This window comes from Mobula birostris, chromosome 26 (assembly GCF_030028105.1).
Source record: "Mobula birostris isolate sMobBir1 chromosome 26, sMobBir1.hap1, whole genome shotgun sequence".
In the NCBI taxonomy this organism is placed as follows: Eukaryota; Metazoa; Chordata; class Chondrichthyes; order Myliobatiformes; family Myliobatidae; genus Mobula; species Mobula birostris.
In genome coordinates this window covers 2,177,869-2,194,659 of record NC_092395.1, presented here as the reverse complement: position 1 = coordinate 2,194,659, position 16,791 = coordinate 2,177,869, and the positions used below count along the sequence as shown (strand labels likewise).

At 41.5% G+C, this 16,791-nt stretch overlaps 1 protein-coding gene across 1 annotated transcript in view; it reads left to right on the top strand.

The window, feature by feature from the left end:
* The window catches only part of LOC140188037 (A disintegrin and metalloproteinase with thrombospondin motifs 6-like), a 214,837-nt gene that overhangs the window by 116,555 nt on the left and 81,491 nt on the right, over nt 1-16,791 (top strand). The window contains exons 8-9 of the mRNA XM_072243939.1: nt 9,619-9,662; nt 15,967-16,072. Coding sequence (XP_072100040.1) covers nt 9,619-9,662; nt 15,967-16,072 — 150 coding nt within the window. The remainder of the gene's footprint in view (nt 1-9,618; nt 9,663-15,966; nt 16,073-16,791) is intronic.

Here is a 16,791-nt window from a genome sequence, read left to right as displayed (position 1 = left end):
GCACGGTCCACCTATAGAAATCTGTAAGAGTTTTTGGTGACATACCAAGTCTCCTCAAACTCCTAATGAAATATCTGTAAGACAAAAGAGATGGTTATGGACTTTAGGAAGACCAAGCCTGCACTGCTTCCTGTACCTGATGGTGAGGACGTGGATGTGGTGAGGATCTACAAGTACCTGGGGTGCACCTGGGTGAGACTTGAGTGGAGCACCAACACAGAGGCTGTGTACAAGAAGGGCCAGAGTCACCTCTACTTCCTGAGGAGACTGAGGTCCTTTGGAGTATGCAGGCCTCTCCTTAACATGTTCCACCAGTTTGTTGTTGCCAATACAGTTTTCTATGCGATAGTGTGCTAGAGCAATGGCGTCACCATGGGTAATGCCAACTGGCTCAAAAAAACTGATTGGAGAGGCTGGCCCTGTTATAGGAGTCAAACTGGACACACTGGAGGCTGTGATAGAACAAAAGACCCTATGGAAAATCCTGACAATTCTGGGCAATGTTTCTCACCCTCTGCATGCCACCTTGGCTGTACAGAGGAACACTTTTAGTAATAGACTAAGACAACTACGCTGTTCCAAGGAGCATTATACGAGGCCATCCTTACCCTCGGCCATCAGGCTCTATAATAAGTCAACCTATAGCCGGGGAAATGTTGATGCCCCCCCCCCCCCGTTAGACTGTTTGAGGTAACTTATCTTTTATTCTTTCTTACTTCTCTTCTGGTATTTGTATATCTGTGCACTAGTAACGCTACTGTAACACTGTGATATAATTTAGGATCAATAAAGTATCTACCTATATAGCTGCTATTGTGCCTTCTTGTAATTGCATCAATATATTGGGCCCAGGATAGATCTCCAGTGATGTTGACACCCCAGAATTGTAATTATTCATTGTCTCTAGTTTAATGAGTAAAGAAAGATGCGGATGAGGGGATCTTGTCTACGATGGATATCTTTTTTGAATCCTACTTCCTATTTCTGTTTGTACCCAACACTGTGGCTATCGAGTATTTCCAAGTTGCACTCTATTTATCATTCTTTGCATCCTGGTCGGTTGTTTACATAATAGGAAGTCTACTATAAAATACTGTTGAGTTAATTTTCTTATTGATTTACCTGTGCTGTTTTTAGCTAGAGTGAAGGAAAAGTCAATTAAAAACAACATACTTGTGGACTAAAGTTTGAGAATGCTCATGTAAAATTCTTCTCTGCATTGCAAATAATTTCAAGAGTGAATTTCTCTACCGAGCTCATTCATATAACACACAAGTAATATGCTCTTTCTCTTTATTTTTCAGAAAGTGTTTGTTTATTTTTTACGAATCTTAAAAAAGATGAAATGTTTTTATTTCCAGTTCCTAAAATACTGGGACTGCAGAAAGTTATATGACCACAAAAGAACATGACAATCCATCTGATTCACTCCGGTGTCTGAAACTTCCAGGAGTCACGTGGGAATCCTGTGCTTCCATCTCCTCCCCAACCCCGACTGCCATCAGATCTACACCCCTTACAGCTTAACAATTGTGCTGAAGACAAGGGTGACCCTCCTGTACCAATACCTGCTAGTGCTTGTGTCTACACTAAAATCTTTCCAAACCTCCCTCAGTACTAGGATAAAGTTTTCCGCAGTCCTCCTTCTCAATGGAACAAACCAATCTTCTTATTAAAATTTACCACTACTACTTACAATATTTCTTATTTTTTATCATAACCTTATCTCTGTTTGCCCCATTGCTGCTTGTAATTAATCAATGCCAATTTCCTTCTTTGACAGTCCTTTTGTAGACTGTATTCTCTGTGATCTACCATACACAAGTAGACAAATTTAAATTGGATCTCTTCTCCTCCCTAACGTTATTAATATTTGATTCCAAAGTGACCTGTGTAAAATATGACATGATGGTGCTAACCCTGGAATTGTTATTAGGTGGGAATGTATTTTATGTTCTCCTGTCAAAACTGATAAAAGGTGAGCTGAAACATTAACATAATGACATAAATAGCTGCTTATGCTATTTCTTTAGAGCCACTGCTAATACTTTACCAAATATATGGCAGGTGATTTCGAAAGCCCTGCAGAAATTCCAGGCAAGCAATGTTATTTTTCAGGATTTCAGGAGCACTCAGGTGACTTTCGGGTGTAAGCTCTCTGGCACTTGCACAAGTAATATCTATGAAATCCACAGAATCAAGTGAATCAGTGCACTTTATTAGGGAAATTTTAAATGCACAAAACCAAAACCCACATGCAGATGTTCTGCTGTATTTTTTTATACTGGCTTAAGACTCAAACTGCTCATCTTATGCTCGTCAGTAAAATGGTCACAGTAACTTCTGTCAAAACTGCAAGAATCCTCTTGTTCAGGAAATTTTGCTTCAGTACACCTAGGTTTGGTCCTGGCCACTCGACCATGGTTTTCGGTCGGGCACCAAACCCTCGGAGAGATTCGGCGGGGGGCGGGTGCCCGGCGCTCGGCGGGGGCCCATGGTCGAGTGGTTGGCAACTTGGGCCGGCTCCCCAACGGGCTTAGTCTGGTGAGGAGGTTGTGAAGACACCCAGCAGGAGTGAATAAAAAACAAGGTCTAACCAAGGGCAGATGAGCTCCTTGTGAGCCAATGGCCATCTTCCGTGGAAGAGATTAAAGCCTCACCTCGTATCTACGAATCGTATGCTATGCACCTAGTTAGAAGAGATATGATGAACTTAGGCGCTGCACCATGTGCCTGGACCTGCCCAAGGCCTCCGCCTAAGGAAAGGCCAAGCTCAAAGAAGCGGCTGCAGCTGGAGGCCGATACGGCCTCAGGCTCGAGTTCAGCAGGGGCGGCAGCAGGCGGTGCCAAGGCGGCCAGCGAGAACAAACTGGAGGAGAGGCTGTACTCGGTGCTGTCGCAAGATCAAAGAAGATGGAGGTGCATAGCTGCCAACCCCAGATTCGGGACGACACCCACTGACTGACTGACACCTAGGCACACTTTTAAAAGTTTTTGATATCAAAAGTTCTGGTCACCTAGCTATAGGAAGGATATCAGTAAGATTGAAAGAGTGCAGAGAAGATTTACTAGGATGTTGCCGGGTCTTCAGGAGTTGAGTTACTGAGAAAGATTGAACAGGTTAGGACTTTATTCCTTGGAATGTAGAAGAATGAGGGGAGAGTTGATAGAGGTTTACAAAATTATGAGAGGTATAGACTGAGTAAATGTGAATAGGCTCTTTCCACTTAGGAGAGATAAATACGAGAGGACATGGCTTTAGGGTGAAAGGGGAAAGGTTTAGGGGGAACTTCACTCAGAGAGTGGTGGAAGTGTGGAACAAGCTGCCATCTGACCTGGTAAATGCGAGGTCACTCTTAAGTTTTAAGAATAAATTGGATAGGTACATGGATGGGAGAGGTCTGGAGGGTTATGGACTGGTTGCAGGTCAATGGGACTAGCGGAATAATGTTTCAGCACAGACTAGAAGGGCCGAATGGCCTGCTTTCTGTGCTGTAGTGTTCTATGGTTCTAAGCTTTAGCTAATAATTGGTTGGTGTGTACTAATAGAGCTATGAAATGGTTCAGTACATTTTTAAAGTAAATTTCTGTGATTTGGTTTTATTTATTTAAATTGTATTTGGAGATACAATGCCTTCAAAAAGTATTCAGCCCCCACAACTATTTTCACACTTTACCATCTCGTTTTCTAAATTTAAATATACTGAAGTAGGATTTTTTGAGCTAATCTGCAAAACATTGTGCATCATGTCAAATCAAAAGAAAAATTCCAAACCTGTCACCAATTTACTAAAAATTAAAAACCAAAATTGTGAGGCTGAAAAAGGATTCAGTCCCTTTGTAATTTTGCTAACTTTCCTCGGGTGCAATGCCATAAATTACCTTACCAAATCAATCATTTTGTTGATGTAGAAAATTGGAGGATCACCTGTTCTCAATGAAGGTCCAATGGTATGGTAGATTTTCAACAAACCAAACCTAAGTGAAGACAAAAGAGCATTCGAGGCAAGTCCGGAAAATGATAATAGAAAAGCACAAATCTGGGGAAGGGCACAAGACCATCACAAAGGCACTGAACATACCTTGGAGCTCAGTGCAGTCCAACATGCAAAAGTAAAAAAATTATGAAACTGCAGTCACACTGCCTAGATCAGGCCTCCCCTCTAATCTTAGTTGCTGGAAGAGAATGGCATTTGTACGAGAGGCTACTTTGATGCCAACAGTCACTCTGAATGAGCTGCAAAAGTCAGTGGCGGCAACTGGAGGTGAAGTTATTGGCTCTACAAACTTTTGAGGCTATGCACAAAAAGGGTATTTATTTATGAAAGAGTGGTAAGGAAGAAACCCTGGCCAAGAAAAAACATATCCCTGTCCATAAAAATACTTTGCAGAAGATGCTGTAAAGATGTGGAAGAAAGTCCTGTGGTCAGGTGAGACTAAAATTGAACTTTTTGGCCTCAACACTAAGTGGTATGTGTGGCTTAACTCTAATACCACGCATCAGCCAGGTAACACCATCTCTAGTATAAAGTATTCTGGAGGTATCGTGCAATTGGGATGTTTTTCAACCGCAGGAATTGGAGATCTGGTCAGGATTGATGGATACTGCTAAATACAAACATATCCTGGATCAAAAAAAACCTGCTAGCTTCTGCCAGAAAGTTTAAACTGTGGAGGAAGTTTGTCTTTAGCAGGATAATGACCCAAAGCACACTGCCAGAGCAACCATGCAATGGCTTCAAATGAAGAAAACTGATGTCCTTGAGTGGCCCAGTTGGAGTCCTGACCTTAACCCAATCGAATATCTCTGGCAAGACCTCTACCGCCACTTCCCAACTAACCTGGCAGATCTTGAGCAATTTTGCATGGAAGTATGGGCAAATCTTGCTCCATCACATTGTGCAAAACTATTAGGAGTAATGTATCCAAAAAGACTACTAGTTGTAAAAGCTGCAAAAGGTGTCTTGAGCCAAAGAGGATGAATACTTTTGAACTGCTAACATTTCCATTTTTAAATTTTAGTTTTTCATGCCTTACAATTTTCTGTCCTTTGAGCTCTACTGTGAAAAAAGGAGCATGTGATTCACAAATAAAAATTCTCAGTTAAATTGATCAAAATCTCTGGTTGTAATACTCAAGTTGAACAAAGGGTTGGAAGCTGAATACTTTTACAAGGCACTGTACAGCACGGAATAGGCCTTTCAAGCCCTGCCACCCAGCAACACACCGATTTACTCCTAGCCTAATCACAGGACAGTTTACAGTAACCATTTAACCTACTAACTGACACATCTTTGGACTGTGGGAGAAAATCAAAGCACCTGGAGGAAACCCACGTGCACATGGGAAGGAACATACAAACTGGCTTACAGAATACACTGGAATTGAACTCCAAACTCTGACACAGCGAGCTCTAATAATGTCACACAACCACTATGCTACTATGGCGCCTCCTGCAGGCTGTGGGTTTTGCAAGCAAGGTCAGTCCAAATTGCTCTTCAACCACCTTATGGCCACAGTGCTTTTGTGAGAGGAGCTCCTAAATTTAGGCCCAGTGACAATGAAAGAATGGCAAGTGGTAATGAAAGTCCAGGTTGTGCATGACTTAGAGTAATGATGGTCACTTGCACCTGCTGTCCTTCTCCTTGGTGGTAGAGGTCATGGAAAAGATGGTGCTGGTGGCTAAAGAAAATATCTGCAATACATTTTGTATCTCATATACACTTGCCCCAGTGGAAGGAGTAATTGGTAATGATGGTGGATGAGATCCTAATCCAGCTGTTTTGCTCTTGATGGCATCAAGTTCCTTGAATATTGTTTGGGGCTGCAGTCACCCAGCGAAGTAGGTAGGTATTTCCATCACATCTGATGTTCCTTGTAGATGGGAATACTTTTGGGTGTCAGGAAGTAATTGTCACATGATCACCAAGTCTCTGATCCACTCTTGTAGATTGAATATGTTATGCAACTACTCCAATTAGCCAAATAAAATTCTGGCTCATCCCCCTATCCCCTCCCTCACCCAATACTTACGGGGATGTTCATGTCAATGCTATAGAATTTCGCAGGTGGGTGTGGATCGATTGACTCTCTCTTGTTCAAGAAGACAATTGTCTGACATTTGTATAGCATAGATATTACTTGCCACACAGCAACCCCTGCTTGAATGCAGGCATGGACTGCATCCCTTGTTAAGGTTGCAAATGAAATTGAACATTATATAAACATTTCCATTTCTGACCAGTTGGACAGAATGAAGGCCATTGATGAAGTAACTGAAGATGCTGAAGCCATGTGACATCATTCTTAGAAGCTTCTTCAGCAATGCCTAGCATCTAAGAACTTACCCCCAACAACCAGAAGTAACACTTAGATCAATAGAGTGTTTCCCTCTTGATGCTCACCTGCTTCAAAGGGCATCAATTATACCAGTGCCCACGAAGAGCAGGTGAGCTGCCTCAACAACTAATACCCAGTGGCACTCACATCTGCTGTGATGAAGTACTTTGAGAGGTTGGTCATGGCCAGAATTAATTCCTGCCTGAGCAAGGACCTAGACCTGCTTCAATTAACAGCAGATGCAATCTTCCTGACTCTCCACTTGACCTTGGACCACACAGACAACAGCAATACCTATATCAGACTGCTGTTTATTGGTTACAGCTCAGCGTTCAACGCAAAGATATCCTCAACAAGCTTTGAAACCTGGTGGTCTTCTATAACTCCCTCTGCAACTGGATCCTCAGGAGACTACAGTCAGTGCGGATTGGAAATAACATCTCCTCAACACCTACTTAGCCCTCTGCTCTACTCTCTCTATACTCATGATTGTGTGGCTAGGTACAGCTCAAATGCCATCTATAAATTCACCGATGCCACCACTGTTGTCAGCAGAATCTCAGATGGTGAGCTGGTGTAAGATAGATTGGCTGGTTGAGTGGTGTTACAACAACAATCTTGCACTCAATGTCAGTAAGACCAAAGAGGGAAAAGTCAGGAGAACATGCACCAGCCCTCATCGAGAGGTCAGCATATTGAAGCAATCATGAAGAAGGCACACCAGCAGCTATACTTAATTAGGAGTATGAGGAGATTTGTCACCAAAGACTCTAGCAAATTTCCACAGTTCTTTTGGGGAGAGGAGAGGAATTTTGTTTTTTTGTTTTTATGGCCAATGGGTGGTTGGGTGTGGGAAAGGGGTCAAGCGTCCTGGGAACAACCAGCAGGTCGAGTCGTCCCAATGCAGGGTTTCAAACCAAAGTGTTGAAAAGTCCTTGTGCTGCTTGACCCGCTGAGTTCCTCCAGAAAATTAGTGCTTTGTTTTACCAGGGTTCCTTGACCTTGTTTGCTAATATGCCACATTGATGTTAAGGGCAGTGATTCTCACCTCACCTCTAGAATTCATTTCTTTGGTTTGTTTTTGGATGAAAATTTTAATGAAGGTTAGGGCCACATAGTCCCGGTAAAACAAAAAGTGAGCATTGGCAAACAAGTCATTGCTAAGTAATAAACAAGAGATTTTGCAGAAGCTGGAAATTTTGAGCATCACATACAAAATGCTGGAGGAACTCAGCAGGTCAGGCAGCATCTATGGAGGGAAATAAATAGTCAAAGTTTCAGGGCAAGGAAGACCCTTCATCAGGGCTGTTTATCCCTCTCCATTGATACTCCCTGACTTGTTGAGTTCCTCCAGCATTTTCTGTGCAATTGCTAAGTAATGCAGGATAGTATTAATGATAGCATCTCCAACACTGCTAAACATTGAAGCAAGTGTATGGAGTAATTAGCTTGGATTTGTTGTGCTTTTTGTAGACTGGACATGCCTAGGCAATTTTCCACACTATTGGTCAGATGCCAATGCTGTAACTACATTGGAACAGTTTGGCGTAATACGTGCCTAGATCTGGATGCTGTCTAGCTCTGGAGCGTGTGTCTTCAATGCTACAGCCAGGTTTTGTTTGGCCCCAGAGTCATTGCTTGTGTCTGCTGCTCTCAGCTGTTTCTTGATATTATGTGAAGTGAATCAAACTGGCTGACAACTAGTTTCAATGATTGTGGGGATCACAGAACAAGGCCAAGATACATTCGTCAACACTTTTGGCTGAACTTATTTGCAAATGTTTCATCCTGCTCTGTCGGACTCACATTGCTGGACCCTGGAATGTTCTTGGAATATTCTTCTCCTGTTTGCTGTTTAACTGTACACCACCCATCACAACTGACATGATTGTGGAGCTTAGATCTGATCGTTGAGCCGTGCAAGTTCCTTATATTTGTCCGACCAATGCATGCTTTTGTTTTGCAAGTTGTTTTTCAAAGCTGGCATGTGGTCATTTTAAAACTGACAACTTTTTCCAATAAATCTATTTTCAGCTGCCCTTGAGAAAGTGGTGGTGAGCTGCCTTCTTGAACCACTGCAGTCCTTGAGGTGTGAATATACCCACAGTTCTATTAGGGAGGGAGGTCTATATTTTGACTAAGTAATGTTGAAGGAACAGCAATATGTTTCTAAGTCAGGATTATATGTGACATTCATCATATTGGTGCCCCTCATGCTTTTCTACATCTCAGTAAAGCCATCCTTCAGTCTCCTATGCTGAAAGGAATGAAGTCCTAGCAAGCCCAACCTCTCCCTTTAATCCAGACCCTCAAGGTTTGGCAACTTTCTCATACATCTTCATCGCAATGGTTAAGGTCACAGTTTTGTGAAGATTCAGACAACAATGCACAGGAAATGTTGAAATTTTATTATCGTTGTTGCTCAGAGTCTTGTACTGCAGTCTTTCTGCTAGGAAAGCTGATTCTATGTACCTCAATCTATCTCTTAGCATCAATTAACACAGATTTCCAGGTTGTAAACTTCCTCGTGTCCATTCTGGTCGGTAATCCCATTTCAATCTGCAATACAAATTTACTGACTCTTGGCTTGCTAGATGTGGAACTCATCACTAAATCCAGGCCAGCACCACTTAAGATAACAGAAAGGTTATATTAAGAGGAATAGATAGAGTGGATAGCCAGCGCCTCTTCCCCAGGGCACCACTGCTCAATATGGACATGGCTTTAAGGTAAGGGGTGAGAAGTTCAGGGGGGATATTAGAAGAGGGTTTTTTACTCAGAGAGTGGTTGGTGCGTGGAATACACTGCCTGAGTCAGTGGTGGAGGCAGATAGACTAGTGAAATTTAAGAGACTACTAGACAGGTATATGGAGGAATTTAAGGTGGCGGGGGGTATATGGGAGGCATGGTTTGAGGCATGGGAGGCACAACAATGTGGGCTGAAGGGCCTGTACTGTGCCATACTATTCTATGTTCTATGTTAAAGGTCCTTTATGAAACCACCACCTTTTATCATTGGCCTTTCAAAAACATCAAAAAGATTGCAAATAATTGCTGAACAACACTTTATTTTCCCTTTCCTTCTGATAAGTACTCCTAACATCTTGATTGTGGGTAATGCATAAGCCCAACAATATTTTAAACTCCACTAACTTCCTCTGCACCTGAGATCCTTAATGAGTCAGATGGGGAGATCCCTTATTGATGGATAAAGTGTGCACTAGATTTTCAGAATCACTGTCTTTTATAAATCAAATATATCCATTGTTCTTTCTATAGGTATGATATTTGCATCTATAAGAACAAACCCTGTGGAACTCTAGGTAAGACCTTATCATTTTTAACAGCCTTATATGATTCAGTATAATTGTTTTATAATCTTGGTACTTTTCCCTAAAGTAAGTAGTGTTCTGTAAGAATGCTATGTAAAAAGTGTAAGAGATGTTCCTAGGAACTCCTCAACATTAATAACATTTAAGCTAAATTAATATTAAATGGTAGAGATTAGTGAAGAATTTTTTTTCATTTGCAAAATCTTGGAAAACTAATGCACACCTCACATATCCAGACTCCAGGGTCTTCCTTCAACTTGGTAATTGTCGCCAAAAATATCATGCAAATCCAGATCCAGCCCTTGACAATTACGGGTGAAAACATGAATAAAAGGATTCAAAACAAATGTGATAGACAATTATTTAAATTTTTAATCTTGTTATTTTTTTCAAATTTGTGCCTGTTTCGCTTGGGATAGAAACATTGGGCCTGTTTTCAGTTCAAACTCCAATTTGAACTATGCACATTATTATTTAAAAAGCTTCAAGTTCCTCTGCAGATTTGGATGAGGAAGTGAGACATGGTGAATTGTGGATCTCTCTCTAAGCTATCAGTGAATCTTAGCTCTCACCCACTGTCTTCGTGAAAGTACATTCCATGCATAACCTACGATTTTCTGATTACCTGATCAATCACACACTTATCTCATCATGTGTGATTTTCATAGTTATCTCATTCATCAGAAACTTGGTCACAAAATGTTAAGTGTAACAATTATGTATAAATGTTTTTAGACCGTAAAACATAGGAGCAGAATTAGGCCATTCAGCCCATTAAGTCTTCTCCACCATTCCATCATGGCTGATTTACTATCCCCCTCAACCCCAATCCCCTGCCTTCTCCCTGACTAATGAAGCAGCTATCAACCTCCGCTTTGAATATATTCAGTGACTTGGCCTCCACAGCCATCCATAGCAATGAATTCCACAGATTCACTACCTTCTGGCTAAAGATATTCCTCCTCATCTCTCAAACAAGACAAAATCCGCAGGTACTGGAAATCCGAGCAACACACACAAAATGCTAGAAGAACTCAGCAGGCCAGGCAGCACCTATGGAAAAAAATACGGTTGATATTTCGGTCCAAAACCCTTTGGCAGGACTGGAGAAAAGAAGCTGAGGAGTAGATTTAAATAGTGGGGAGAGGGGAGAGAGAAACACCAGGTGATAGGTGAAACTGGAGGAGGAGGGATGAAGTAAAGAGCTAAGAAGTTGATTGGTGAAAGAGATAGAAGGTCATGGAAGAAAAATGGGGGAGGAGCACCAGAGGGAGCCAATGGTGAGTAAGGAGATAGGGTGAGACAGGGAAAAAGCGATGGGAAATGGTGAAGGGGGGGTGGGCGTCATTATCCGAAGTTTGAGAAATCGATGGTCATGCCAAACTTCCTCAAGCTCTCGTTAGTCCCCCACCACCACCACCACCAACCTCCGCCCCCCCCCCCCACCATTTCGCTGGGAGAGGTGGATTGGAGCAGTTGTTGGGGTTGAAAACAATATCTCATAGGTGGGATGTGTTTAAGATCAAGACAGTAAGAGTTTGGAATCAGCATGTCCCTGTAAGGGTGAGAGGCAAAGATGGTAAGTTTGGGGAACCCTGGTTGATGATGGATATTAAAAGATTTCGGGGAAACGAAGGAGGTGGATGTCAGGTATAAAAATTGTTCGCAATGAGTCACCTTGGGTTTATATGAACCACAGAAAAAAATGTAAGAAATAAATTACAGAGGCAAAATCCATAAAATGACTGGCAAATGCATTTAAGAAAATCCTAAAACCTTTTATATGTGTCTTGGAAGCAAGATGGGTGACTAAGGGAAGGACTAGCTCCTTTCAGGCATCAGGGGTATGATCTACAGGTGGTGACATGGCATATGTGTGAAATCCTAAACAAGTACTTCTCATCAGTATTCATCAGGGAGAGGATGTTGAAACTGGTACACTAATATTCTAGACAGCCTCTAAACCACAAAGTACTAAAAATACTGGAGAACAGGGGGGATGGATAAATCCAGAGGGCCATATGGGGTCTATCCCTGGACGCAAAGGAAAGCAAGGGAGAAGATTGTTGGGGCTCTGGTGATGGGATCTTTACATCTTCATTAGTCATGGATAAGGTATGAGAAGACTGGGAGGTAATCAATGTTGTGTCTTTGCTCAAAAAGGGCAGGAGGAATGTGCCTGAAAACTACAGGCTGGTGAGGCTGTAGAAGAGAAGTTGTTGGAGAAGATTTTGAGGGACAGGATTTATGTTCACTTAGAAAGCCAGGGACTGATGAGGTGCAGACAGAAAGGTATTGTACAGGGGACACCATGCCTCACAAATTTGATTGAATTTTCAAGGATTTACGCAAACACGAAGAAATCTGCAGATGCTGGAATTTCAAGCAACACACATAAAAGTTGCTGGTGAACGCAGCAGGCCAGGCAGCATCTCTAGGAAGAGGTACAGTCGACGTTTCAGGCCGAGACCCTTCGTCAGGATATAATCAAGATTGATGAAGTCAGGGTGGTAGTGTGGTGAATATCTGTCACAAACTGCTTGAGGACATGGAGTTACAACATTTAAAGGACATTTGGACAGCTGTTCAAAATTCAAGATTGCCTAATGCCATTTCCTGAACACAAATGTAGAGGAGAACAAAATAATTGTTACTCTGAATCCGATGGAGCACAAAAAAGCACAATAAGATAAAGAATACAATGATAAAAAAATGCAATAAATATAAATACGTAAGATAGCTTACATACATAAATCAATTGTATGTCCATAAAGTGATCCTAGGCACAGGAGTGTCTGTACATAAGGTGACTGACAGGAAATGATGAAGTAGTGGTGGTTGGGGGTGTGGAGGGGTGGGTTAGTGGGTGGAGATGTTGCTCAGCTTACTGCTTGGGGAAAGTAACAGTTTTTGAGTTTTGAGAGAAACGGGATGCTGGAATCTGAAGCAACACATAAAGCACTGGAAGATTTCAACAGGTCGGGCAGCATCTATGGAGGAAAATGGGCACTCAACATTTCAGGTTGAAGTCCTTTATCTCTGAAAGCGAGGAGATATCCTGTTTAAACAGTGGCAGGAAGAGGTAGAGCAAGAGCTGGCAAGTAAAAGTGGGAGAAAGTTGGTAGTGAGATGAGGGAGACGAGAGAGTGGGAAAGATGATAAGATCTGGGAGGTGAAAGGTGGAAGTGACAGGTACTCCAACAGGAAAGGAGTAGAGGGAGACTAGTACAATGTGGACAAATAAAAATAATGTAAATGGGTATCATAGTCCGCAAGGATAATATGGAATTTATTGCCGTGGACGGCTGCAGAGGTTAAGTCGTTGGGTGTATTTAAAGTGGAGGTTGATAGGTTCTTGATTAGTATGAGTGTTGAAGGTTGCAGGGAGAAGGCAGGAGAATGAGATTGAGAGGGATAATAAATTAGCAATGATGGAATAGCGGAGCAGACTCCATAAGCTGAATGGTCTTTTATCTACGCTGTATTTTTCTATTTTTATCTGATTTAAGAATGAATTCACCCCTTCGCTCACCCCTTCTAATTGATGGTTAATGAAGGGGAATTGTTTGTTCAGTGTTCACCAAGTTCACAGCTGCTCTGTTATCCTTACTGCACCATTGTAAAATTTTAAGCATAGTAATGTTATGGACAAATGACTTTAAAATACAAACACGCACAAACAAATCTAATTATCAAAGCATGCCGCAAGAAATCTCATTCCAGCAAATTCTGACCTCTTTTAATGAGCTGCCAGTGTAGGGAAAATATACTGAATTTTTTCCTGAAAATGATTTGGAGGAATTAATTTTGTATTTATTGTATTGATTTATCATTTTATTAAAAAGTTTGTGATCATTAGAATTACTAATTTGCCTATCAGCAAGTCATTTTATGGTGATTTGCATTTATTTTCAATGAATTGGGGCACAGTCTTGTGAGTGTGGAAATGTACAAGTGAAATATAACAAAGAATAACATCTTAAGTATCCTGGGTGCTTAACAATGAGATTCTCCTTGGCAGTGTTCTTAGCATGTTAGAGGAAATGCTGTTTTTAAACCGTAGCTTCATTATGCCACAGCGCATAAGACAATGCAGGCACTTCAGCCCACGATGTGTGCTAACCCTTTAACCTAATACAAGATCAATCTAACTCCTCCCTTCCCATACCCCTCCATCATCCACGTGCCTACCTAAGAGTCTTTTAAATGTCGTCCATGTGGCAGACAGTGTATTGAGTAAAGAATATGATTTAATATAATTAATTGCTGGCATTGTACCATTTTTCCTCTGTCACTCTAAAATAATAAGCAATAATATTTTACATATATGTCAAATGAACAAACTAGTGTTAGCTTTATGTGTTTCTGGAAAGATAGATGTATTTGTAAATAACATTCTGTTGAGATAGCATTATAGTCAGCCATAGACATGTACAAAATTTATTTGAGGATATGATATACTTCAGATTAATGTGCTCGTCGCATTTCAGACTGTTGCCTATATTTGGGAAAGAGGAACATTTTGGTTCAGATAACTATTAAATGTACAGTATTTATACAAGTTTTGTTTTAATAATGAAAGGATGTTAAAATGCCAATGATTTAGTTATCAGTTAAGGGCTGAAATCAGTTTGTGATTAATTCAGTTTATCAGTCATTAGCAAATACATTGTAGCCAAAATGTTGTGAGGTCTCTAACTGAAGCTGTAAACAAAGAAAATATTACACTCACAACTTTTAAATTAAGAAGAAAATTGACCAAACATATTTTTGCCCAATCCCACAGACTGAAAACAAGAAGGTAGTTAGAAACGAAATGGGGAGCATGCATTTTTGTTATTTTGTGCCATTACTCTAAGGCAAGTTTATTGTTTGACCTTGGAAGGACAGAATGTTAATTGTTTATGTTAATATTGTGTGACTGAGGATTACTTTTTGAATGGATTCAGGCATGATAACTGCCACTTTCAGGCCACTTTGTGTCACTGCAGAAATTCAACCTGGTGTTTCCTGCATCTGACACTACTAAAGTTGCTGGTGAACGCAGCAGGCCAGGCAGCATCTCTAGGAAGAGGTACAGTCGACGTTTTGGGCCGATACCCTTTGTCAGGACTAACTGAAAGAGGAGCTAGTAAGAGAATTGAAAGTGGGAGGGGGAGATCCAAAATGATAGGAGAAGACAGGAGGGGGAGGGATGGAGCCAAGAGCTGGACAGGTGATTGGCAAAAGGGATATGAGAGGATCATGGGACAGGAGGCCCAGGGAGAAGGAAAAGGGGGAAGGGGGAAAAACCCAGAGGATGGGCAAGGGGTATAGTCAGAGGAACAGAGGGAGAAAAAGGAGAGCGAGAGAAAGAATATGTGTATATAAATAAATAACGGATGGGGTACAAGGGGGAGATGGGGCATTAGCGGAAGTTAGAGAAGTCAATGTTCGTGCCATCAGGTTGGAGGCTACCCAGACGGAATAGTCTGGGTAGCCTCCAACCTGATGGCATGAACATTGGCTTCTCTAACTTCTGCTAATGCCCCCCCCCGTACCCCATCCGTTATTTATTTATTTATTTATTTATATGCACACATTCTTTCTCTCTCTCTCCTTTTTCTCTCTCTGTCCCTCTGACTATACCCCTTGTCCATCCTCTGAGTTTCCCCTCCTCCCCCTTTTCCTTCTCCCTGGGCCTCCTGTCCCATGATCCTCTCATATCCCTTTTGCCAATCACCTGTCCAGCGCTTGGCTCCATCCCTCCCCCTCCTGTCTTCTCCTATCATTTTGGATCTCCCCCTCCCCCTCCCACTTTCAAATCTCTTGCTAGCTCTTCCTTCAGTTAGTCCTGACGAAGGGTCTCGGCCCGAAACGTCGACTGTACCTCTTCCTAGAGATGCTGCCTGGCCTGCTGCGTTCACCAGCAACTTTGATGTGTGTTTCTTGAATTTCCAGCATCTGCAGAATTCCTCGTGTCTGACACTATTACATTGTTAGTCATTCCAAGACAATCATATTTTCACAGCACAATGTCAAACTGATACGCCACTCAGCCCCACAATTGCCTTCCATCCTTTGTAGTGCCCCAAATAAACAAAGGGAATTTTCTCTATTAGTTTTTGTTCTTTAAAAATTGTCGCAAACAAGTGGCTGCCCCAGTCAACCAGAATCCACTGTACATAGTTTTTAATTGTGTCATGTCCACTCAATTTTTATGCTGTAATTAATGCTGTTTCCCTTTTCAAGATGAGCTTCTATTCCAGGCTAAATTGCTAATCCCTTCTAAACAAAGTAAACATCCCTGTTACAGGTCTGGCTCCTGTGGGCGGCATGTGTGAACCAGAAAGGAGCTGCAGCATCAATGAGGATATAGGTCTGGCAACCGCATTTACAATTGCTCATGAAATTGGTCACAAGTAAGAGACATTTTATTTCTTCTTTATATTAAATCTAAAGTTAAGATTATAATTCATTTTTATTTTTGGTAATCATTGTATAAATTTTCCCAGGGATATTGTGCAGTGGAAATCAGTTTTTACAAATCATCAAGTTGAGAGAGGCAACAGTCACTCAACTGAACTAGAATTGCTGTATTCTTGTGTAAGCCTCTCACCAGGCCTCATATACAAATTCAGCTCGTTATCCATCTCTGACACCAACACGATTCAGCGCTGAGAAGGCTACTTTTCATAAGCAATACTGTATACGTCTAGGGTTGGTGTGATTTGGGGTTCAACCAAACAAGAAGATCATGATGTTCTGATTAAAGAGTAAATTTGAGTAAATGCTGAGTAAATACTGCCCATATACAATTATCAGTCGGCAAGAAATAACAGATTGTACACTGCATAAAATTATAAAAGGATATTTACCAATTGTAGCTTTAACTAACAGTTAATAGGAAAATGAAAAAAAAGAGTCCATTACAGTTAAACCAGTCCAATGTGTGCATAACATTGGAGCTCATACTGGAGTCGTCTTTACTCACACGCTGAACCCACGGTCTGCATGAAAGCACCCACCACATTTCAAACTTGCTGCAAAGTCCATCTTGAACAAATTGGTTCTCTGTCAGGAGTATTGGCCCTTCCTCTTTGGAGCCATTCATCTGCACAATGCACTTCTTGCAACAGGG